The sequence below is a fragment of the Dermacentor andersoni genome, chromosome 9 (genome assembly GCF_023375885.2).
Source record: "Dermacentor andersoni chromosome 9, qqDerAnde1_hic_scaffold, whole genome shotgun sequence".
In the NCBI taxonomy this organism is placed as follows: Eukaryota; Metazoa; Arthropoda; class Arachnida; order Ixodida; family Ixodidae; genus Dermacentor; species Dermacentor andersoni.
Window position 1 is genome coordinate 80,749,225 of NC_092822.1, and position 26,337 is coordinate 80,775,561.

The 26,337-nt window shown below is 47.5% G+C and overlaps 2 protein-coding genes across 2 annotated transcripts in view; one reads left to right on the forward strand and one right to left on the reverse strand.

Moving 5' to 3' along the window:
• Positions 1–7,512, reverse strand: part of Usp14 (ubiquitin specific protease 14) — a 45,613-nt gene extending 38,101 nt beyond the window's left edge. Inside the window, exons 1-4 of the mRNA XM_050176184.3 lie at positions 7,131–7,512; positions 5,067–5,212; positions 2,343–2,375; positions 361–465 (exon numbers count right to left, since the gene is read on the reverse strand). Coding sequence (XP_050032141.1) covers positions 361–465; positions 2,343–2,375; positions 5,067–5,212; positions 7,131–7,140 — 294 coding nt within the window. The 5' untranslated portion in view covers positions 7,141–7,512. The remainder of the gene's footprint in view (positions 1–360; positions 466–2,342; positions 2,376–5,066; positions 5,213–7,130) is intronic.
• A 4,007-nt stretch (positions 7,513–11,519) lies between these two features.
• The window catches only part of Rab23 (RAS oncogene family member Rab23), a 96,293-nt gene continuing 81,475 nt past the window's right edge, over positions 11,520–26,337 (forward strand). The window contains exon 1 of the mRNA XM_050176186.2: positions 11,520–11,763. The gene's annotated coding sequence lies outside the window, so the exon portion shown is untranslated. The remainder of the gene's footprint in view (positions 11,764–26,337) is intronic.

Consider the following 26,337-nt stretch of genomic DNA (forward strand, 5'->3'; position numbering starts at 1 on the left):
TATTTCTCTTTTGTATGTGTTCTTTCAAATATTTAGCCGCCTCATCCTTCAACACTTCTTCATAAAACATGACAACATTTGTAATATCATAACTTTACGAAAAAGTTGGGAGACTTGGTAGGTATGCATAGAGTCTACATTCTCTAACCTTGAAGAGAACTCCTAGAAAAACTGCAAATTTTTAATCTATACTGTGGCTGTGTGCCTGTAATTTAGAGTTTGAAGAAACGTGAAACTAAACTGCCAATCAACAGAATTACTTAGTGCCTGAAGGGGTTAGGAAACATTTGGTCACCAAACTAATTCTGGCTTCTTCCCGCAGTTTCCCCAAACACAGGTAACGTGCTGCGCAAGGCTTACCGCAGTGGCCAGCTCGCTCTCGGACATGTCCTCCATGAAGACGGGCTTCTCGGCAGGTTCCGAGGGCAGCGCTTCCTTGGTGCCCATGAGCAGCACCACAGCACCCTGGCAAATTGAAAGGCACCGTATTTTGCAGTTGGCAGGAGGAACGCCAGAGGGGGTGGATGCATGCTTCAACCTTTTGCATCATCATCATCATTATTGTAATCATCATATTAACATCAAATGCAGGGCAAAGGCCTTCCTCCGCAATCTGCAGTTGCTTGTCAAGATGCTGGTGACAATGCCTGCGCGGGATCGGCTGCAAATTCGGTAAAACTCCTGAAAAGCCTATGGTATTATGCGACCCTTCACCTCCTCAGATGGATTTTGGAGTGGCAAACCGGGGCGGGTGCCCTCTCCTAGGACTCCGAGCGCAGAACATAGCCCCAACACCATCAGGGCAACATCACACAAGCCTCACGCCTGCATGAATCTCCCACTACTTAAATACTTCACCTTGACAGAACTTTCCTCCACAAATTAACATGTTGCTTATTGTAGCGTGAAGATATCTCAGGCTTGGATGAAAGCTGGCATCCAAGATAGAGTTCCACTAGCTACTGCAAGGTGCTGGTGATGCTGCTTAAGCGCATGTCATTCTTTTTCGCAACAGCCTCCAGAATAAAAGAAAAAGCATCCTGGCAGCTTAAAGGCAGGACACCACAAGCTGGTCGTAAGAGCCTTCTTCCTCACATCTCTAGATGATGAAGCCAGCTCTCATCACTGAATGGCTGACATAAGTTCAAGCCTTTCCAATCAAGACCCCTCATAACATTATTCAAGTGCCAATGAAATCCAACTGTTATAACTGGGAATTGTTATAACCAGGTGGCACGGAAAAATCAGAGGGGGCAAACATTCACACGTTTTAATTAAACAGAAAGAAGCAGTGAAACTCACTTAAAGCATTACTGATTTTAACTACACCCGTACTAACAATGAGCAGGTCCTGCACTGTGAACTTTTTCCGTCTTCTATGGTAAAATAAACTGCTCACTACACTGTTCCCATGCCGCATTATTGGCTATACGAATTAAATCCGGCTATTGGATGTCTGCGCCGAAAAGAAAAGGAATGCAAAATCTAGAAAAAAAAAAAGGACGTAGAAGCCACTTCGCCATATCCACCTTCGTGCTCAGCACCCTGCCTTTGTCGCCCCTCTCTCTACACCCCCTCCGGCATCAGCGAAAGGGTAGAAAGAAGACGAGGAAGGGCGCGAGGCTGACAATGCGATGTGATGAAGGCATGCCATGCGGGGTGCATTGCACAAAGGCAGGTCTGGCAAAGCGGCTTGCGTTCTTTTCTTTAATGCGACAAAGTGTCTTGCGGGGTGCGCAACACACAGACCGGTGTGACAAGTGGCTTGCAATGTTTTTTTCTCGAGAATTTCGCTTTCTTTTCCTTTCAGCACACACACACACCCAATAGCCATATTTAGTTGTTATGACCGATAACGTGGCATTGGAGCACTGTAGTAAGCGGTTTATTTTACGACAGAGCACATACTAAAGTTGACAGTGCACCGGCTGCTTGTTGTTATATCCGATATATTGTTAAACCCAATATCGTTATAAGTGGTTTTGACTGTACTGAACAAAGTTGGCAAAGCAGAGGACAGCTCCTAATTGAACAACATGTTGCCAGCAAAAAATTAGGGCTCTGGATGCCAGAAGCCTAGCATGATGCTGTTATCAAGATCTCCAGTGTCAAGTGAAGTCGGATTTGCTGCTACAGGATGCAGGTGGGCTCTCTTGTGTACTCGCGATCTCTAAGTAACGTGTTGAGTAAAATCATTTGGCCACGATCACCAGCAGGTGCTCCACAAATTGCATCTGTTCACACAGGACGTACACACTTGTTTTGCAGTCTGTTAACTGGAGTGCAAACACACGACAGACTGCAAGAGGAGAAGACAAACAAGGTAGGAGGCAGGAACTTACATCTTTGAGCTGCACATTTCCCCAGTCATGGTCCTGCAAAGGTACAATGCGACGACAACAATGTAGCGACCCACAGCAGTAAACAGCAGTTAAAAAACAGTCAGCAACAGGTTAAGAAAGACGGAAGATGAGGCTAGTTAAGGTTGAGACAGGTTAAGAATGCCGCAGCAAGTGCTTGTCAAAAAGGGACTGGTACTCATTCACCAGACAACTGTTGTCCCCAATTCATCGTCACGAAGTGTGTGCCTGGGCATCCTGTGCATTTTTCATACACAAGCCAGTTGTAGTTGCCGATTTGTGCCACTTCCTAGAGTGCTAGTTGTGTTCCTCAATTGCCACTGTCTTAACTCTTTTTGCAGGCATCACATCAGAATGCCATTCAGTGAGGAGTTTGCTGCTTTGAAGACACACAGCTAGCTGTTGCCATCTGTGTACGTTTGTTCAACCTTTGCTAAGTACTGAGCCGCTGTACCACCTCTGTGACATGTCCTACCCTGCAGTGCTCACTGTAACTGCCTTTTAAAAAATTTCTAAGCTTGTGCAGCCATTCAGAAACAGCAAAAGGGACACAGCAAACAGCTGTTAACTGAGTGCAACTTCTTTTTAACGCGTGTTTTATTCTTTGCTATCTTCCCATAAATGACTTTACTATACATTTATAGCTTTGCTCAACTTTTCTTCCCCCTTTACTTTTGCTCGAGGTGACGGGTAGGACTTGGCTGCCACAGTTCGACGTGGACAAAATGCAAGAACGACCTCGTACTTAGATTTAAGTGTGTGTTGAAGAACCCAAGGTGGTCAAAATTAATCCAGTCCCCCTCTACAGCATGCCTAGGAATAAGGCCACACTTTTTGGAACATAAACCTCAGAATTCAAACTTTAATAATTTGTGGGGATGCACGACTCTCACGCATCCCCTGATATGCTGTTTTCCCGCATGGCTCGCGTGGCCTGGCGCGAGTGTCGCGCCGCGGCGGGGTTACTCGGGCGCCGAGAGACAAGGCGCGTCCTCTTTGGTTCGAGATCGTCGGCGGGCGCGGACGTCCGCGCGGGCGCCGACCATGCTTCTGCGAGACTGCCTCGCGTGGCCGCCTTCGAATGTACCACCATTCGCGTGACCGTACACGCGAATGACCAGGCGTTGGGATCCAGCATGGGGCGAACATATTCGCTCGCTATCCGGTCGCTCGGTGAGTCGGACTTCTAGATTTGTCGCGCGCCCATCGGCATGTTTTGGGGATAGCAACTCGGCTAGCAGGCATTGATCTATGAAAGGTGCAATAAATGCCCTTGTGATTGTTTGCACTACTGTGTTGTCATTCCTTTGTCCCAAGAGTACGGAGGAGAACCCCATATCTCCCACAAATTCTGGACAATTTTTAATTTTAATTTGGTTGCAAATTTAATTTGGACAAATTTTAATTTGGTTGCACCTTTTTGTTTTTTAACATGTACTTTATAACAACCCAAGGACTGTACAGATTTTGTTTTTAAAACTTGCATTAGGAATTTATCTACATCTAACTTATAGCCACATGAATTATTTACATTTTGTGCAGCACAGCCATCATGAAAACCTACAGAATTTGCTGTGAAGAGGTACATTAAAGCACTTTGTGTCTAGCCTATGTCATTATCAATTCTTCCCATTTTGCAACATGCAATGAGTGAGAAAACATGTAAAGCTTGCCACTAACAGCTATTAATAGTACAATCTAAGCGAGTGGCATAAACCACACAAATGCTTCGCCATAGTCAAATGTCCATAATCAGTGTTCCACTAATAGGTGCACCAAGTATACTCGACTCCCCCAGCTAAAATGCCAGCTCTTTTGAGCAGAAATATTAAACAATGGTAGCATTCTGCCGGGTCGGAAATGCCGCTGCATGACTTGGCACACCACCGAGAGCACGGTCGGTGGGACAGCACGTTCAAGTTAGCCATTGAAATACTTTTGTATTCAAATTACCGTGACTTTGCACACACTGGAATACACATCACTGTGACAGGGCCACAACATACGCTTGAATAAACCGGAAATTCGAATTAGGCAGGTCCGGATTAATGAGACTCCACTGCACCCAAAAAAGTGGACGGGGGGATAGTATCCGTGGTAGCTTATCCGGCTTCATTGTCTGATTCCTGCATTTGGTTGATTATATCTGATGACTCATTATCTTTTACATTAAGGTTTGACTGTATTTCGCAGTTTTTGTACCCCCTGAGTCTTTGTAAAATTTCATGCTTTCTTTTATTTTGTATATTAACTCCCTCCTCTTTCTGTTTCCCCTCCCTCTCCTCTTGCTGCCTCTTGTCTGGCCTAGTGAACAACTTGGGTCGATGGGTATGCGCAGATTCTTGACAAATACCCAAACACGCATGTGGCCCTATGACACAAGAGGTACGAAGCTTTAAATGTATTTAGTTATGTCTTGTACTTCTCTGCACACACCTCTCATAAAAATTTTTTTCTTGCAACAAGCACCATACATCGTCTTCATCCTTGTGATGCAGACAGCTAACAGCTACAGGCAACGACACTGTGGTCGTGTCGTCTGCTACTGCTGCTACCATGCTAACTCAAACAAGCCTGGCATCACTTGGATTCCAACATTGCATTCGATTGACATAAGCTTTTTTTTTTTTTTGCTCCCCGAATAAGCAGTCAGTGCTACTGCAAAGGTCGCTTTATTATGAGTGAAGGGCTAGATTTCAACTGTACCTTAAGCACGGAGCCCTTGACGAGCACTTTCTGACGGTCAGGTTCTACGCCCGTCAGTGCAAACAGCTGCGCCTTGAACAGCATGGGCTCCTCACGGGTGTCCACCTCCACATTGGGGTACGTCTCCTTGCCCCATTTCACCTTGACTGTAACAGATTTGTGCAAGAGTGTGAACACGGTCAATCATCATCGTCACCGCACTATTTTATGTCAACTGAAGATAGAAGGCCTCTCCCGGCCTTCTATCTATGAATGTCTTATGTCAGCCGATACCATCCTATGCCTACAAATTTCCTAACCTGATCCCTGGTTTGGAACTAGTGCAGATTACTTAACCCTTTACCTGTCGATGAATAGTGTTTATTGTACAGAAATTGCAAATACTCTTGAGGAAAAGTGTTGTTGACTGATGTCCACTGCTGCTCATTTTGATCGTCAGTGACAAGGCATACTCGTTCATTCTACTTTAAAAGAGGAACACAAAATTCATGCGTTGCATTTTTGTTATATAGCTGCTGACTCATAGTATGATGCCTCAATTCCTTGAACGTGCAACAAATGATGACCTCTATCATCCTTTAACTACCAGCTTGGCCACGGCACTACACTCAGAGACGGTACTAGTACAACGTTTTTCTGCAATTGTTTCTGGTTTTGCTACACAATGTAGAGAAAAAAATCAAGGCAATAAAGTTTGTTGCAGTGACTGTTGTGGTGCTTTCTTTGTTTTCATGTGTTGTGCACTGCCTCCCAGCCAAATATTAGTCAGTGAGTTAGCTGGTTGACGCCTGAGTACTGAATACAATATGTAAAAAAAAAACTGATAACACAAGCAAGCCTGCTTGTTTAGTTGTTTTTTTTAATCCTTGCTTTGGGTTGCTCCTGCTGTTTAGCATGAATGAAAAGATTATACAAATATCAATGAATGAAATATTTCCCGATGTGATGCTACTTCAAACATTGGACAAGAGGTGTGCAAGAAAATTTTCTAGCATTTTATTATTAACATTTTTTCTCTCTTCTAGGCAACTTCTTTACTGTACCCACCTAAAGAGCACGAAGTCTGCATATGAAGGCAATGAATGAGTTGTCCCTGACAAGTTCATATAAAATGCCAGCAGTGAGCCGTTACTCGGGTGTTGTGATGACCACTGATTGTTTCATTGTTCGATCTTGTCCAACACACAGCATTCTTTTGGTCATTTATCAAAATTTGCTAGCTTTCTAACAAGCCATTTAGCGCACTAAGAGGTGCTGCTTTTGTATACATGCGCCGTATTTTGTGAGCCGTCAGAGCAAACAGTGACAAAAGCTTCATTTGTGGAGCTCGCTAACTTCACGTATCGATTAATGGGATCAGTTTCAATGAGGTCGGCTTGAATGCACTCCCAACTACACACGTCATGCAATAATTAGATGGTCGTCAATTTCAAAGGCTTGAAACGGTGACCAGTTCTAAAAACAGACGGAGACACAAACACACGAAGCAAGCAGACGGCTAAAGTACTACCGACAAGCCAAACCTACTATGTGCTCAACGCGGTGTCATTGAAACCGTTACGTTTCGTGCTTGATAGTGACAACTAACGCGCATGCTGGTCACAGTTCTGATGGCTGCGGGAATTCGTCAAGGCCAGTAAATATCGCGTTTTCATGACATCGCACGACTTTCAACGCGAACATTTCGCCAACTTCGTACGTTTGGTGCCCCCTACCTGAAGAGCAGTAGCGTGCAAACATTCCGCAATGTCTCAATCGATTAGAGCTGCTTCATGCTTACGTCAGCACTGTTATGCGGACGCACTAACTGCAGTTGTTGATTCCGTAGGATCCAAACAACGGATCAATTAGTACGAATTGTCAACCAGCGTCAGAATTCTCGCCTGGGCTACAACGTAGTTAGGTTATTAAATTACTCGTTCACTATTTCAATCTCCTACATGGGGCGACATTAACAGAAGGTCGAAGAAGTATTTTGTGGGAAAAATAACGGTACGAAACGTCACCGGCTTCCGAGAAACTCCCGCGTGACACTTTGCAAGAAAGAAAGCGGTTCCTCCAAACCTTTGTACATCGTCGCCAAGGATGATGAACCGTGTCGATGATGCTTTTGATATCGAGAACGCTGCTAGTGCGAGCGAAATTCGATGGACGCGGTCCTTTTCGAAGCGGTGAACTAAACTACCAAGTCATGTAGGTTGCAGCAATGCAGTTGTCTTGTCGGCACGCCGGCAATCCACTCGCCGTTATTTTCGCGGCGGGCTCGTGCGAGGCGAGGAAATACAACCGACGACGAGTGGAAACGACAGTGTATGCACTGGCGTTCGGGGTCGGGCAAGAAGCAAGCCACAAAACAGAAGCAGCGTGAATACACGTTTCACAGAAAACCACACAGTCACTCCGCCACTCTTCGGTCTCCGCGCAATCAAAAAGTGAATTGCCGCAGTGACAGCGACGCCGTAGTCACGCCGACAATACTCGTAACAAACTTGGCGCAAAGAGCTACGTTAAGAATAAAAACTGGAATATTTTTTTCCACTGAATTAGTAGACGACAAAATTTATTATTTGTGAAAGGAATATGAACATTTGTTTTCCGCAACCATGTGGCTTTGTACTTTAGTACGTTTCAAATCAATCCAAACTGCAGGCAATAAATGTTTTAAATAAAATAAAGCGCGTGAGCTAAAAATATTAATTAGTAAAAACAATGACAACTATCAGCTTACAATATGCTTTTCACGGTCTAATTTTTGAAGAATAAACGGTATTCACGTATGACGTCACTAGTCTATTTGCAATGACGCCAGGGGGCGCTACAAGCTACTAGTGTGCCACGCGCGCTAAATTGAAATTTTAAAAGCGAAACTTCGCAATTATAACTAAAACGATCTCAAAGACGACCGAATTAGACAAGCAACTGAGGCAAATAAAGAATGCCACAGTGTCGAATACCTTAAAACGCAGAACTCAAAGATATAAGGAGAAATGGCGCTCGCGATCTACTGCGTAATGTTATACTTTTAGTGGGAGCTCTGCAGGGTAACTTGCGCCGTCGGCGCCACCTTTGGCGTGATGTTCCGCATAAAGTACAAGTGCGATAAGATTCTATTGGGATCTTAGTGCGCCATGCGCCCCGTACGCTGTGAATACGACGGAAAGTGAGAGGGTGAGTCGAGAAGGATGACGGCTTGGTCTTCCCGCGCACGCAATGTTGTAGGTCACGTGTATAAGCACACGCTAAGAGAAGGGGGGGGGGCGCAGTTGAAGATACGTCTCTTCCTCCAACCCGGCCGCGGTTGCACATGGCTGTCCGCGCAGCTGAGCGCGTACGCCGCCCGCATGCAATATCTTGGAATTGATCTCCGGCTGGTGCAGAGACGACGTTGCCGTAGGTTGGTGTGCTTTGTCCGGAGCAGGTATTCTGCAAGAGTCCACTACAGTGGACATGTCCATTTCGTTTGCTGCTGATGTGATCATTGGCTGTGGTGCCTCGCTGCTGCGAACCCGCAGCCCAGCCCAGCCGATCAGAACGCCAACAGCAGACGAAATGGACAGGTGGAATAACTCCCCAGGTTGTCATAGCAGAAGGTAACTTTTTCGCGGCCGGATTCCAATACACAGCGTAAGGGAAACAAACATTCTAAGAAGAAGAAAGGATAATTCAAAGGGGCCACAACACGAAATTTTTGAGCGTAAGTTATGCATTGCATGTTAAGAGGAAGCTTTAGCTCGGTTGCTCCTATCTAATTACATGTAAAAAGAGAATTCGTTTTTCTCGGCAACCACTGCATCAAATTTGACGAGGTTTATTGCATTTAAAAGAAAAACTTAAAATCTAGTGACTGTTTGATTTTTGATTTAGGTAGTCAATTTTTTATAAAAAATTGGCAAAAATCGAACATTTTTAGAAAACGAAACTATGAACTTTGCAACTCTGTAGCTCAAGAACAAAAAATGATAATACAATTCCGTGAATTGCATCTAATAGTACATCCGCAGCGGACAAAATTGATATGTTACACATGAATCTCAAGAAATGTAATAATGTGGAAATACAGCTTTTGTAGTACCCTCGAAAACAACGTAACAAATTCACATAAGATATAAAATGACCTATCGAATTTGTCCGCTTTCAATGATCTAATAGATTTAGTTTACAGAACCGCGATATCTGTTTTTTATGCTGAGCTGTGAATCTGTAAACTTCGTGCTTCTATTTTTTTCAAACTTTCAAATTTTTGAAAATCTTTGTAACAACATTCAGGACCTAAATAAAAATTACACTACCAACAGTTACTAGAATTTAACTTTCTCAAATGCAACAAATTTAATTAAAATCGGTCGAGTGGTTATCTCAGAAAAACGTTTTTGCATTTTACATGTATTTGAATAGGCCACGTCGGAGTTGGGCCCGAGCTAAAGCTTCCTCTTAAGCCGTACGCTTGCCAAAGCAAGCTGCCAAAATTTGAGTGCATTCGGTGTAGTGAAAAATTTTGCATTTGAATTTTTTAAATGTCGTATTTGAACCGTAAATCAGTTTGGAGACACTGAAGGGTGACGAAATAAATGAGCACTCCCGGAAAAGACTCCCTTGCGGAAGAGAAGCCAGTCTCGAAGGTTATGCTTTTGTGCACTACAAACACCGGAAGTGATTGCAGGAGCTGGAAAAACGTCATGGCCGCCATGTGTCGTTACGTTTTCGCATGTGCGTCTCGGCAGATATGTATATGATTTGCTACTGGCTTTTAGCGCGCAAGTGACAGAATTGCGCGTCAGTCGCGCTTGCGTGGGGAGGACGTAACGCTGAGTTGCACGCTTATCGAAGTTGAACATTCCGTGATATTTTGTGCCAGTGGTGACGACAACGCTGTGTCGTTGCTGCAGGTTGTGTTTAGCAGTTACGCCTGGCAGTCATTGCCGGCAATCGGCTATCCATCGCTGGCGGTGGAGCTTGCGTTCGCCTTGCGGAAAGGTGTGCGTCGGACGGTCGTAAACAAGGGAACCCCTTGCGCAGCTGAGGCGGATGAAACTCACATACAGTCTCATCTCCCACCTTGGAATCTGTCGCAGTTCTTGCAGTTCACGATAGGGCACGTCTTCCTTCTCTCCTTACACGTTTTAAATAGTATTAAGCGAGCGACGGGCGGCGGCGGATGCCTGCTTCCTTCCGACTCAGAAGGCATTCAATGGCAGGACGCCTGTGGCGGACCCTGGTGCGCAATGTGCGGACTGCTCACTGCAACAGGTTCATTCCACCTAAACTTTCTATAGACACACTGCGTCACCTAGCTTGAGCATTCGGTGTGACGCGGGTTTGATTACGCCCAGCCCTAGATAAATTTTAAAGTTTCTTTTTTTTTTTCAATTGAAGAGCGGCATATACCCAATGGCACATACCCCGTGAACCAAGTTGGCGTGAAAACGGCTAGATAAGGGCAAACATATTCGTACATACCATAAACTGGGTGACGTTCCCAAGGACTGATAATCACATCAAGAAGAGGGGTAAATCAGTACGTTACAAGGACAGCCAGTATAGGATTACACGTTCGATTCCGGAGGGCCTAGTCACACCCTTGAATTGAGAAGCACAATTCGTGCTTAATTCTCTCGGGTTGATCATATGTTTTACTTTTCATGAAGCTTCCTCCACAATGCAGATTTCCACAGAACTCATTTTCCGTTTTAGCGCACCATACCATGGATTCGGTAGCGTGCATACAGCTCACTGTACCAAGAATGATACGATGGTTCGCATGGCTTCCTGGAAGTTTGGAAGTTTTCTGCGCTGACTACGCAATCGCTGCTTGGCGCGTACATTCGAACCGGGGATTTGCGTTCATCTCGAGCGCAGCTACAACTCGGATGCCAAAAAACTACCTGCCTCTTATCTCGTACACAAGACTTTCCACCTTTAAATGACAAGCAGCGACGACCATAGCACGTAATAATTGTGGCCTCCAAGATCTGTTGCTCTGCGCGACAAGTTCAGTGACTGGCTTCTTCAGAGTATTGAAAACAAATCTCGAAGGCTGTGCTTTTGCCAAACTACTGGCGCTCAAATGTAGTAATGACTTCGAAGCAGTTACTTCTTTTAGTGCCACGCGTTAGCCAGCCGAGTTACAAGCTTACTGTCACTCCTGCATTCTTGTTTCTGGATTTAGTTATTCGTACTACGGCCTCGGCAGGAGCCGCAATGCAGTTTGGAAATGACCTATGTAAAATAACACTGTTCTTTATGCACGAAGAACGCGTCTCGAAACAAGAAAAGAGCAATCAATCGCTTCTGGCACATGCCGTACGCAAAAAGCGTGGCCTTAGAGACTTATTCACCACCCTGAAGTACCCTGAAGATGAGAAGTTCGACAGCGCCCTCTCTTGCCGTATTCTCGCACTAGGCGCGTACCTTCGAGGGGAGTGGGTGAGCGCGCGCACAGTGGTTTGACAGGCGCACGCACACCGGCGACGCGTTCTCCATAAGCGGGCGGCTTGCCGCCGTGCGTGCTTGTGTCTAGAACTGTGTTGCGTGGGGGTTGCCGACGGAGCCAGACGACCAGGCGATCTGCCAGTGGAACTTTTGTGCCCGAACCGTGAATCAGCGCATCGGCGGATTCGTTTGCCATCAGCACTCATCACCCTATCGGAATATAACGGCGCCGTGAATAGGCATCCTCCGAAGCAACGACCGTTCCCAGGTGAGAACGTCCAGCGCAGGGCATCCGCGATCGCACCCGAAAACTTGCCACCAACCGACCAGCCGGCGGCTGGCTAGCCGCGGCGCTTCGCGTCTAGAAACAACAAAAAAGAAAACCTCTCTGGTGAAGTGTCAAGGACGGCGTCTGCTAAGTACACGGTATTGTGAAGCGGCCTGGTGCGCGTGGCGGTGTAGAGTAGAAGTGAACGAGTCGGAATCAGTAGCGATTTGCGAGAAAAATAGTTGCAGTCGCATCGAGACGAGTGTGATGAACGAAGAGAAACGTCGCGTTGATAAGGTATTCGGACGCACCGTTTATGCTAAGCGTGATTATTTCGTATACGTAGCTCTGTGCGGGTGCCACTGAACATATTTTTGTGTGTGTGTGTGTGTGTGTGTGTGTGAAACTGTTCTTTCTTCTTCTTCTGTTCCTTTTTTAAGAATCTCTATCAAAGCTAAAACAGGCGTGTAAACCTTGACCACGAAAGACGCTTGGTAAAATCGCAATTGGTCAGACCTGTTGGCATGTCTTTGCCAGTACGCTATATTTCTCTAAACCTTTGCGCCACGGTAGCAAGAACAACACTTTTCTCAACTTACTGCCGAAAGAAAAACAAAAAAAAAAGTTTGTAAATAGAAACAGTACAAGTCGGCGTCCATGTGTTTGTGCCGATAGGGTATGTGTCGTGGAGTCCGCAAGTCCACATACTCAAAGGAGAGGTGGAATGGCCAACGCGTAAATAACAGGAATAAATAAATAAAAGCGAAAGAAGGACGCGCGTGCGGAGCTTTTGTCCCGTTCGCGAAGTCAGCGACCGTCGCCAAAAGCTGCCGGGCGCACTGGAAGTTCCGCCCAACTGCCGGACTTCTTTTCTACGCAACTCGGAAGGTTGCTTTTTTTTTTCACTTTTTCTAAAGAGTGTTGTTTTGTTGTTGTTCTCCACGTAAGCTTCTCAGCAGTGAGCCGGCTTGTTGGACCCGGCTGGCGCGCGGAATCAAAGAAGCGTGAAACGAAATGTCGTCCTGACCGGCAGAGTCCTCCTCCCAAAAAAAAACGCTCGCCCGTCCCTCCGGCGTTTCTGAAGTCCAGTGCCGTTTGTTTATTTCGTGCTGCCGCGTTCGGTCGGACGTGATTGACCGCGCCGCCTGTGGCACGCACGTTTTTGGAAAGTGATCGGAGGAGATTATCGCGCGGCTTTTTGAACCCAGAGAAGAACGTGAGCCGTATGATCAAGCAGGCTGGCTTTTGTGCGTGAATACCACAATCGCGCGTGTGTGTGTTCATTTGTGGCGCTTTTGTCGATCTCCTGTGATGGTTTTGTTTTGTTATATGACAAGTTCGTTGTCCGTGCTTTCGGAAGTCGCCATGTGTGCCCGCATACATTATATATTTGAAATCTTGACTGGAATTTCGAATTTATGCAAATCCGCTGTCGCTTGGAATGTCAAACTGTTACACGCAAGTAGTCCGTACGTGCGAAAGAGCAATTTTTTTAAAGACCTACGCTACCTTGTTGCTGCGAAAACTATGAGAAAATTCGGTGACTCTTTGCGTGCGGGTCCCCAGCGCAGGCTGACTTATGGAGCTGAATAAGGAGGAGCAACCATTTACTCACGTGACCATCATTTGTAGCACTCCAGGGATATTTTAGAGCTCGTCTGCACGGTGCTCTACCATAGTGTATTCATATTCGAAAAGCTGCGTTACGGCCATCGAAACCCAGCTAGGCGAAACGAAGCGGTATGGCAGTGGTTTTGCGAATATCGCGGCGTCTCACACGGGCTCGTTAGCAGTGAGCGCCGTATTCTTAGCGGCATCATTCTCGCTTAATTATTTCGCTTCGTCGAGACGCCGTCACACTTTATGCGTTACCTCCACTTTCTACCTAAATGCCGCAAAAGCGAAACTTTTCCGGCAAGGTTGACTTCGCTGTAACGAGGTTTGCTGTTTCGCATGAATACTAGCCGTCAATTACGTTTTGTAAACGAGTCTATTATGACGAAAACTTGATTGATAAACAAAACAATGATAACCGTTGCTTTCAGCAGCTGCGAAAAAAAAAGAAAGGCTAGAGGCTTCCATCACTGCCTTCGTGACGCGTGGCACAGCAATTTGCGATATGATATGCTGCTGTGGGAGGCGTAGGATGAAAAACAAGCAGAAAACTCGTGTGTGCCGTTGCCTGCCGAGGAGGTCACGCCGTTCTCAACCGGCCGGCTATGCAGATGATTCATTGTCCGGAGAGGGTAAAAGAAAAGAAACACCGTGTGCTGCGGCCTTGTCGAGCTGTTGCATCCATTAAACCATTTCAGGAACGGATAATGCATCAAGGTTCTGAAGAACGAGGGTTCGAACAATGGAACGGTCGCGCGTTTATTTGGCACAGTGCCTCGAAACGGCGTTCTTGCGTTCAGCACGTTCCGAGAAAGCGCAAGACAGCTGCAGCGACGGTAACGGAAATGCGGCGAAAAAAAAAGAGAAAAAAGTAACGAAAAGGAACGGTTATATGGTAGGAAACTGGCCGGAAGACAGGCGTTTTTTGGAAACATCCTGCCCCAAGCTGCATGTGCTGTTCAACATTTTTAGACGAGGAAGAACGCATAGCATGCGGATGCATGCCTACGTCGGCAGCATGCACGAAATCATCTGCTTTCCGTGAGCCTACCGTCGTCTGCTACTAATATGCACGCAGCAGACGAAAAAAGAAATAAAGCAAACATGGCTGCCAGGGAAAACGGAACAACGCCTGTGCTGCGTCTTTTCGCTTTCGCGCGTCTGATGAACTTACTTCCCCTTTTAATACGTGCATTTCTTTTTCTCGTGCCGTCTTTTAACGCGCAGCAGCGAGAAAATGCCGTGCTGCAGTCATATACACGTAAACGGCCTGACGGCAGTTGTCATTTTGCTGAAAACAAAATAGTTCGTGCATATCGTGGCCGGTCTGGGGCTTCGTTCTGCACGGCTCCGCGCATACCGACTTTATAGCTCGTGTGGGGAAAAGCGGGTGAGGGAAAGCGTGAAATCGGACACATGCGGGGTCACCAAGACACATGGAGGATGTATAGTGTCACGGATCTCCTCGTGCCGAGGCTGGCACGCCTCGCAACGGTCGTACGTGAATAGCTTATTAGTGCATGTCACGATCTTCGGGTGTTCACTCGAGCTCATTCACAAGTGCTGTTTCTCTCTTGGAGGCATCCCAATATGGTAACTGTTGCGCTGGTAACGGCTGCACTTGTTACTGCATTCCTTAGGAAAAAAAATTCACGCAGAAACTCCTCTGGGGGGGGGGGGGGGGGAGGAGTCTAAATATGCGCAAGCATTGTGCCACTTGCTCATCTCTGAACAGCGCGGTGTCATTATCACTGCTATGAAACTTGATCCGACCAGTACAAACCCTTATCTACCATCATCGGTCGTTATCAACCTTCTCGGACTCGATCCGTGCCTTATCAACCTTATCGGACATGATCCGAGCATTATTAACCCTCATCTGACTTGATCCGACCCTTATCGGTACTTGTTAACGTCAACTAAAGAATCTTTATCGCTCTTTATCACCTTATTCATCCGCGTTGAACCATCATCAACCGTGATGAGACCCATCGGACCCCTAACCACTTCTTATGAACTCGATGACTGCTTATCTCTCTGTGTTGCACTACGTGAAGCGCATGAGGTCTCAGAGATTGGTGGCATCTCGGTCAGCGAGGGAGCGCCCCAACGGAAGGCACATCCCGCGACCATCGAAACGCATCGTGGATGTGGCGTGTTCGGCATTAAATTTTCGCAAAATCGAAATCTTCCTGACGTCTCCAAGGCTCTAAGACGGCTCTACATGGGTTCCTAAAGACGGCTTTTATTCCACCATCACCAAATCTCTCAACAAATCCTTCATAGAAACTGCTCCCCTTTGACATTTGTTTTGTACCACCAGTAGAACGCATTCATATGGTTCAGATATATTCACCTTATGCAAGCGTGGGTGTTTAACCTACAGTGGGTAAGACGCTCGGCTTCTGAGCGCGGGCTCGTAGGTTCGGAACTCACCATCGCGGCAACGTTTCCCCCTTCGAATTTGTTTATGCGGAATCATTAGATGGCTCATGAAGCGGAAAACCCGGCGGCGTGGCCGGAGATGTACAAAAGGCCACGTGGTCACAGAGACGCGCTCGTGCCACTGCTCGCGCTTTCGTCGTCGTCGTCGTTTTCCACAGCTGGCAGCGTTCCCATACTGCCCCTCACTCTGCGAAGGCGCTGACGGCACTGTCCCGCTGGCAGCCGATCCCTGCAAGGGCTGCAGAAAATAGCATATTTTCTTTACCATAATAACTCCACCCCCTCTCCCGGTCGTTGCGGTGATTTTGGTGAGTTCTGCCGTGCGCACCGATGAAGGAACATTCGACTGATATGGTACAAAAAAGTCACGTGGTCACCGAGACAGACCGCGCCGGAGGCCGGTCCATGTATTGGGGGCGAGGACATAAAGGGACACTAAAGTTTACCAGAAAGTCAAGTTAAAGTGATAAAGCAATGCTCTATAACGTCTAAGGCGTCAATATTATCGCGAACAGAGCTTTAGTAACCGAGAAATTGAGGTAAACGCATGACACGATTTGATACCCCCAGCGACATTCCGGTACTAGCCCGATGACGAAAGCACTCCTCATCACAATTTATGTCACTAGTGCTCAACTACTCGCATTAAAAAGATCATTTCATTACATTATAAGACGGAAGAAAATGCTACTTGCCTACTTCTATTCGATTATAAGAAAAATAACATTTTGACGCTACCCTTGAGTAGTACGGGTGATCGAAAGGTTTCGTTTTCGCTCGACTCTGCACGCTCGACTTTGCGCCGCGCGTGCTTTGGAGTTTCAGTTGTTTCTTTATCGCGTCTTGCTGAGGTGGTCCTGCTGGCTCGCGAAACTTGCATTTCGAACAAGCAGCGAGAATGCCACGTCCATGTGATGTCGTGGGATGCGCGAACGGTCCGCGGAACTTGGCCAAGGGCAGTTGCAGCGGCGAATCCAACGCTACTTATCACTGTGTGCCAACGAGTGAACCTCTCCGTTCGAAATGGTTAAGTGCCATACCTCTGTCACAGCGCGTTGGCGAAGAGCCGAAAAATCACATAGTGTGCTCGCTGCACTTTCGTCCAGAGGATTACGAGTTCAACGCCGACTTACTGAAGTCGCGAGGAGTGCCTTTCAAAGCAGGCCGCCGGCGTAGTAGTACGCAACGACGCCGGCAGCGCAAGCCCTCCGCAGCAGGTCACGTTCATCAGTGCTTAAATCGCTAAACTCAAGCCCAGCATCGCGAGCCAATGTGTCGTTGTCAGGGTCGTCCATTGCAACGAGCGTTGAAGTTGGCGTCATAAAATAAAGAACAAGCTTATCGTCGCCCGCCTTTCCTTCCGCTAACCACCAGAGTTCCACTTTCGCGCTGCTGTCGGCTCTGTCTTGGCTCTGTTTCTGGCCGCGCGTTTGCGTTTTGCGCAGAAAAGCCGTAGCGCCGTCTGCGGGAGCCGTTTTACTCACCGACGGCGCAACGTCACTATGAGACCATGACGTCAATACTCCTCGATTGGAGGGCGGGTGATTTGAACTGCGCTAGAGGTACGCGGACGCTAAAGAACGCATTTTCTCTTAAAATAAGTATCTTCTTCGCACGAAACAAGCGTTTCGAGGTTTCTGGGATGGTACTTCAACAGTCCACGTTGACATAATATTAACCTTTAGTGTCCCTTTAAGGAGTCGCCATCTGTCGGAAGCGCCTCCCGTGCATAGTATGAGGGAGAACGCGGCGCGCTCCTCACATGTTTGGCTTACGGCGCTCAATAAAAACACCACGCGGCAGCCCTCCTGTACATTTCTGTAACTACTCTCAAAACGAGGGAAGTTTTTTGCTGTCAAAATAATAATTATGGGTAAACTGAAAGCACAGAATCGTTTACAGATGCTATCTCTTTACCGAATACGTATACAGTGAACGCCACTGCGCGTGGTCGCCGCGATGGAGTCTCCCGAACCGGCTTCTTGCGGGAAAGGTAGACAAACGCTGAGGGCAAACTATGTGAAATATGTTCCTATAGTGTCTGTATAACCAAATGGAGCATAACAGAATGAAGCATCAATGCAGCGATCGCGCGGGTTCGCATCGACCGAGTGCGCGTCTACATGCATGTCCGCGCTGCTCTCGCTGCGTGCCCTTTTTCGCACCGTGCCATGAGCTTTAGGCCTCAGATTATGAGCATTTGACCTTACACAAGCAACCGTTGCTGCGTAGACGCTATCAGAGCGGTTGAAAAATAATTTCGTTACAGAGACTTCGACGCCTAGCTACGGCGACTGTGGTGTGCCGTCGCGACGATTCAATCTTTTGTTCTTCTAAATTCTTCGACATTTCAACATTATTTCTCAACTTGCGTCGCACTGTATGTTTATCGGTCTTCTCAGCTTGCGATTTCGCGCTGCTTCTTTTTCGTAATCCAGTGCATTAATTCAACACGGTCCTTCGCACCTTGGTCCGCGGCTTCGTGCAAGCTTGCAAAGAGCTCTCAACGCTACTTCGGAGTACTTGGGTGAAGTTGGCCTGCTCATATCACCTGCTAAGTCGGCTGCAATAGCATATCACCCTAAACAACGCGCTCGTCGAACAATGAGCCGACTGTATCTTGACGAAACGCCTATAAACTGGGTGCGTCAACACCGTTACTTGGGGTTAATTGTGGATGATCGCATCTCTTGGCGTCCTGCTGTTAAATGTGTACGACGCAAATCACACTCCCTTCTTAAGTATGTGGCCGCCTTGACTGCTCGTGGTGCTGGTTGCGACCAAACAACGGCTCTTCAGGTGTACCAGTCATCTGTACTTTCAGGCATGCTGTACGCATTACCAATTTTGAACATACCACCTAGCTTGATGGCTCAACTGGAGCGAGATCATCGCATTGCCCTTCGACTAATGCTTGGATTACCTCGTGAGGCGCAATCTATTGCATTACTTACTGAAGCGCATCAGTTACCTCTGAGGCTGCAAGCAGATCAGAGAGCTCTATATCATATTGAGCGTCTGCACGGCACATCGAATGGTCAATCGCTCCTTGATCGTCTGATTCACCGCCCATTATCTCGCATGGGAAAAATGGCAGCATTATTTATGGATATCACTACGATTTCTGAACATGCTGCTTCAGATACGTCTCCGCCTCCAAAAGGTATTACGAAACACGTATTCCCCATTTTCCTCACAATCCCTGACATGCACAAAAAGTCTGATATGGCTGTTTCGGCAATATTCCAATTGGCTCAGTCTCACTTGTTCGAAAAGTTTCCAGATTATCTTCAAGTTTTCACAGATGCATCTGTACACAACGACGGTCAAAGCGCCTCTGCAGCTTTTTACTGCCCTTCAACTCAACTACGACGTATCTTTAAAATACCTCATCGAACTTCGTCAACAACTGCGGAACTGGCAGCGATTAATGTTGCACTGAAATACGTGCAAGAGGAGTTAATTACATCGAAGGTTGTCATCTTTACGGACTCCCGTGCTGCCCTTAGCAGGTTACAGCGCAGTGAGCTTGATTGTCCACTTGTGCGCAGCATTAATGACTCTGCGAGCAAAATTGCATCACGTGGGGTATCTCTCGTTGCTCAATGGATACCTTCACACGTAGGAATCGCCGGCAATGAAGAGGCTGATCGGCTCGCTTCAAGTTGCGTTCATAACAACTGTGACTGCCCAGAAATTTTGTGCAAGCTTGATGACGCTCGTCTGCTGATTCGTCGCCACCTACTCAAGCAGCATCCAGATCAGCGCGTCGCAAATGGAACGTTCCCGCCCCGTGTTCGTGGTCGAGGCTTGCCTCGTCGCGCTAGAGCACAACTGCTCAAGTTGAGGGTTGGTTGCGTGAACGTGCACGAACGTTTATACAGACAAGGGCGTGCGGAAAGTCCATTGTGTACGTCTTGTGGCTGCTACGAGACACTTCAGCACCTTATATTTGAGTGTCCCGCTTTCAGTGCGCAGCGCATGTCGCTAGTGAGAAACTATCATCTCCTTGGCCTGCGGTGTGCGACACTCGAGGAATGTTTATACCCCAGTGGCTGTGCATCTAAACGTGATCAGGCCCATCGCGCCCTACTAACCTTTATAGAACTAACTAACTTGGATTCACGTTTGTAGCAATAACATTCTATAGTAGCGTGACGTTCAGTGACCGACTCTACTGTGTGTGATCAGTACTGTACCCTAACGCTTCTTCCTTCGAAGATGGGAGGTGGCGGGTTCAAACACCTTATAGTGTACATTGTGAACCGACTACCGGTGAAACGGTGATAACGTGCAGCTTTACTTGGCGTCTCATCGTGGAGAACACAATTAGCCGCATAGCGAACTAGCCATGGATGTTGTTGATAATTGTGGAGGCTGTTCGACGCGGCGTCACTTTAACTCCGGCTGCAGAGTTCTACTTTAGTCTTTAGATTTTACCTGTTGCAGTGTTCTACTTTGGTCTTTAGATTTGTCCTGTTGCTCTTCCTTTCCTCTTTCCTTTTTCCTCCCCTCCTTCCTATCTTCCATTTCTGTGTTGCTGTCACCTCCCTTCAGAAGAGTAGGCAGGCGTTGTGCCCCTTCCGGTGGCAGTTGCCAGCCTGCTCCTCGCTTTCCCTTTCCTGATACCTGTGTATATGTGTATGTGTTCAAAACAAATAATAATAATAATAATAATAATTCATAACACAAACATGACCATAAGCCATACCTTTCAATAATGTGCTTTTTACCGCTTCTTTTCCATTCCAGTGAACTTGCCAGTATCTAGCATCAAGTTCATAGACCAAACGGTCATGATATTAGCCGGGCAGCGGGCGCGGGCGAGCGTCTCAGTGCGCGTTTCTTGCTACTTACCGAACCTTACGCAGTCACGGCGCCGTAACAGAAATGTTATTTGCGTCTGTGCTTGCTGCATACCCGAGTTGTAGCATATGACTGTTTGCCGGTAAGTTTCGCGAGCCAAGCTTCACGCAGCTTCCTGTCTTGCGGCTACGTGTGAATAAGGCTGACACCGGGCTGCGTTGCGTATGTCCGGAACTGCGGCACCGAGCAGTAGCCTACCATGCTGCACGCCTCCAAAGGCAGCCACTACTTATCATAGTTATTTCAAATGTTGTCAAGCAGACAGTCAAGGTGGGTGGACATTCGCTTCGGCGCTTCCGAAGCAGCCGACGCGGCCGCTATGTCCACGTGATCCCTCATGCCACGTCACGCCGACGGTGGCGCCAGCTTTTCCAGTGGTGGAGCTCGCCCCCAATAGTGCCGCGCGTCGCGGCGCTGCCAGTCGGTGTGTTCATTTCGGTGAGTTCTGTCGTGCGCTCCGATGGAAGAAACCTCGACTTCTCGGTCAGTAGCTGCGCCCGACCGGCTTTTTAGGACGTCCACGCAAGTACGCGATTGAGGCCGAAGCATGTGATGCGATAAACGATACAATGCAACGTGAAAACAATGCCATTTCGTAAAACGAGTCGTCATCGGGAAGACGTCGCAATGCTTTCTCATTCATCCGCGTAGGGATACTTCAGTGCCCTTGACTTTTTTTGTTTTATACATTAATTTCTTTATAGCGATTCGTATTACGTGACGGACAGGTTTCCTCGTTGGGTAGGCATAGAAATGCTTGCGCGCATAAAAAAATAGTAAAGGTCTAGCACTTGGCGTTGGTGTGTTGCTTATTACAAAACTTCCGAATCACTATACATGTAAAGCTGTGGGAAGGCCAGCGAACTGTGTATAACGCTGCGTACGTCTGCATATACCTATAGTAAACGCCTGAGTAATTATGTCTGACGAATGAATTTCTGATGGCTCAAGATTAACGCGTCGTGACACGGTCGTCTTGAAAACAGAGTACAGCCAATATGCTATATACTATGGCCTCGTCGGTGCCCTGTAAACCCACTCAGGAGCGCATGATGCGTCGGGCAATGATGTATAACTATTGTACGAAAAGTTCGAGGATTGATTTCGTACTAAATCGCTTATACAACACACAAACTAATGAATTTAAGCTTTGCCGTAGTATACCTCCGCTGTCTACGCTCAGCTGCCACCGATTCTGAAGGTCATGGAAGCAGGCATGAGAAATGTTCATCCATGATGCTCTACACCACATTATTCACAGCAATTTGTGCTTCTGCCCTATCTTCATGACGCTTCGCTTCCAGCGAAAGTTTCACACGGAAAAGCAAGAAGAAATTACACGGTGACAGGTCGGGTGAATAAGAGGGATATGGTACATGGAGCAGGAATACATCGTTTGGCGAGCTATTTGCAGACTAATGCAACAGAGTGCGGCCTCGAGTTGTGCAAAAAGAACCACTGTCCAGATGACGACAAATAAGGACGGCGCCGCGAATCGCTCGGTGCACGCGCTTTCAGATGTCAATGTTGAAGTTCTGGTTCACCTTTTGCCTTTTAGGCATGACATTCATAGTTTGCTAAGGGCCGATTTACGCTCGAGCCGCCCATCGCCGAAAGCCGCACCGCACGCTTGCGGTCGCGCGAAAGATTGCACGTATCAAACACTTGTACACAAATTTCGGTTTACTATGTGTAAGGTATACACTGTGCACACAGTGTAAATGGTAATTTGTGCACAAGTGCTGGATACGTGCAATTTATCGCGCAACCACAAGCGTGCGGTGCGGCTTGCGGCGATGGGCGGCTCGCGCGTAAATCGGCCTTAAGCCTATATAGCTAGGAAAAAAAAAGGAAGCAAAATTGTAAATAACATTGTCTTCTACAATTGTCACTTCACATTTTCAGAGAAAGGTGAACCGTTTGTTTCTCAATCTGGAGGCTTTTGCCGCTTCGTTTGAGGATCATACTTTTAGTGCTGTACCAACTTTTATTTCCGGCAGCGACGTTTAACGGTCACTTCCGGACTTTTTAGAAATGTTTAACGGTTATTGTTCGTCTGGTACCTCTTTGCCTCCCCCTCCCCGTTTCTCTCTCTCTCTGTCGCTCAGAAGATATAGTCTTTTTGAGAACATTTCCAGGATTTGCTTTTAATTTCTTTTTCTATGATAGTCAATCTGGAGAAATAGATATTTTCCAGTCTCTTTATACATGTTCGGAGAATACACCTTGGACGAGTTTCCATGTAAACTCATTAGACTGGACAGCTGTCTTTAGCAATCCCTTGTTTGGCTTCTACTGGCGCACATAGTTGTACGTGACACGAGTGGAACGATGGACATAAATTCGGAGCAGAGTGTTAGCATTAATTTCTGCATTAGGCTAACGGTTAATTTAACTGGTCGTTTTCGAGCGGTTTTGGAGCGCTCCTGCGGTGCGGTTTACACATTCGGCATGCAGGTCCAAAAGCGAGCGCTCGCAACACATTCGTACGGCTCAGAGCGACTCGCTCCAGCTCAGAGCGCTCGTTGGAGCTCATGTCTCCGAGCGCTCACATAGCCTAGGAGCGCGATCGAGATCCGTCATAAAACTCGATCTCGTGGCTACTGCGATTGCTCCGGGAGCAGCTAGCGCGTTCGGCTGGGGCTGGCTTTCTCTGGTTCCAATCTCGAGAGGGCTCCTCGTCGCTGCAAAACGAATTGCAGCGCGGTATAGGAACCAGTCGAATGCTCCACAAGGAAAACTGCTAGTGAAACATGGAACAGTGATTGAGCAAGTATACTGTGACGAAGCATTATGGAGAAGCCTTTTTCTTCGAATGGAATCAAAGGTTTCGGGAGAGAATGAAGAGATTTGGTGCAAGGACGATCCCGGAGTCAGCCGCCCGTCTACGTCACGCAATCCGTTTAAAATGTGGAACGTGTGAGGCAGTCACTACATGGAAATCGCATGGTATCGGAAGATCTGAAATTGGGCAGTGATGTGTGTGTCACCGGATCTCACGCGACGATTTAGGAAAATGGAAACCGACACGAAAAATTGTCCCTCACACGCTGAACTAAGTTAACCGGTAGAGATTCCGGTTTGCTACCCTGCACTGGCACAAGGGGAAATGAAAAACGGAAAGAACAGCGGAGAATACTTCACAGAACGATGTACGGCTGTACTCGCGGACAACTTTCCGTGGCTATGAAGGGAAAGCTACGGTGGCAAAGCGCGCACAAGTGAGAGCGCTTCTGAAAAGAGTCCCGCGTTTCAATCCACGTTAGTTTAGTCTGGGGAAGAGAAAACACAAGCACCTCATTAGCAACAGTGAAATAAGACAGAGCACACCACTGAGGGTTAAAGTTAGCTTATTTTGCGGCTTTTCCCTTCCGCGTCTGGGCAAACGCGAAACCGTCGCACATGGAAGCTGCGTCTATTAAGTGTCTGTTCCGAGCAATAAAAAGCACTGTCAAACGCTGCCGGACTACTTGGCGCGCTAACACATGTGCAGCAGCCACGTGCCCATAGCTTTCCCTTCATAGCCACAGAAAGTTGTCCGCGAGTATAGTCAATAGCGAGTTTTAGTTTAGGGGACGCAAGCGTCCTGCGCACGCAAGATCTACGGGCGACGGTACTGCGCATGCGCACACCCTGACGTAGATGTCTGCGCATGCGCAGTACCGTGTCCGCTAGTTCTTGCGTACGCAAGCAGCTTGCGTCGCCTAATCTAAAACTCTCTAATAGCCGATTTCGTCCATGAAGGCCGTGTGCTCGGTTGCCGCGCAGATTGCCACCCTCCACTGGAAGCCGTCGACACATTTTACAGTCGTGACGGCTGCTGCGCCAATGACATCAAAATTTACACGCTTCCACACTGGCACAGCTACCATGAGAATGACGGACAGTAGACGTATTTGTATATAGTTTCCGTACTAGTAGTTTCAAACGTTCCAAGTTGCATCTTTATTAGCTTCGCTTTATCTGCCTTTATTGGCATAAATTTCGAACCAATCCTATTTTTCTGAGCGGATAAGGCAGTAAGACCCTGTCCACATTCTGAATCATCATTGTAATCATTGCGAGTGATTGATATTTTGTTCAATGTTAACTATTCGCAGAGTCACGAAGACGTCTGAAGCAAGAAGGACGACGTTTAGGCAAATGCATGTACGAACAATCGCCCTTTTACAATTATTCGTTCGTATAATTTATTTTGAACTTCCCGGTTTTTGGCCAATCCGCCAGAGTCCAGTTGTATGCACCACTATACTCCAATGATTTACAGCTACATCGTTCCCGGTCCAAGTAAACTCCCCTATTTGTAGCTTCCGCAGAAACATGCTTTGTAGGAAACTAGGTGGTGTCATCGACATCGCATGAAGCACGGCGCACGTTGTTGTCGAGTGTGATTCACAACACGATAGACGTCTTCGGTCCCTATGTTTGCGATCTCTATTTGTCCAGACCTCCTGGACAGAGAGCGGCATCCCAATTCTGTTTCTCGCTTTTCTTTTGCTGAACTAATCTAACGGGCTTTCAACAATGACAGGCGCCGCCGTCTTTGAATAGCAGGGAGAAAAAAAAAGTCGCCCGTGAATTCTCTCGTCCAGCTATGCCTCAACTTGCTTTTTCGATCGCTTGCCCGCCATCGTCGAAAGCCGCGGATCCCGGAGGAGGATGTGAGTGCTTTCTTTAGCTGGCCGGGAACCGCGATGCACTTCCGATGGAATAAAATGCGGAGGGAGGATCAGTTATCGCAACTTGCTTTTCAGTTATTCGAAGAGACCCCTCTCTCTCCCTCTTGTATTCTTGTTCCGCTGCCGCCAATTCAGCCGTGTTCAGCCAAGCGCAGACGATTACCGCGTGAGACCAGTCGGCGTCGTCTACCTCTCGACTTGCGTCGTCTGCTGCTGCACCTTTCGCCTGTTGCGTGTTCGTCCGGCGCGGCGGCTTTTCTCGTAGCAAGCATGTGTCGTAGCGTGACCCCTCCCGCAGCAAACTTGGCTGGCAGTTTACATTTTTTTATTTTAATTCCTTCTTGGCTCGTCGGGATGAGGGCTCGGTTTCCGATGGAGAAAGGCCGGGGGAAGAGGGGCTATGATTACGGACCAACAAAGTAAAGAAGGGTCATCGTCGGCTCTCGCTTGCAGACGAAGGTCGTGGGAGACTTGTCTGCACCAGCGGCGCTCGTCGTCGTCTGCTGCATACGTCCAGCCAGGATCCGTCGCGTGTGCGAGGCGCGATGCCAGCCGCGCCGTCGCCTCGTATCTGGGTCAGCGAGGCGTCTGACTAGCTCGTATATGCGCTAGCGCCCGCACCTTATTTTCTCTCCTCTTATGTATTTCTTTTGTGCTTGGTTTGAGTGGGGGGCCGTGCACCGTTGTTGGAGGGTTTGAGAGCGCCGGGCCTCATTGAGCGAGGGCGGGTGCTAAGAGCTGGCCGAGCGTCTACGCGTTTCACAACATTGTGCCGCGGCTCGAGTTGGCTATGGCGTTTTGCTTCTTTTCGCAGTGATTGCTTTGGATTTTTTACTTATTCTCACTGACGGTTTTGCTAATGGTGTTGCGGGGCCAGCGAGGGCATCGCTTGCGAAATGCAATATATCTCAGCGACGGGTGGTTGTCCACGTCTAGCAGAAGGATGGACGTGTGAAACGGATATGAACGG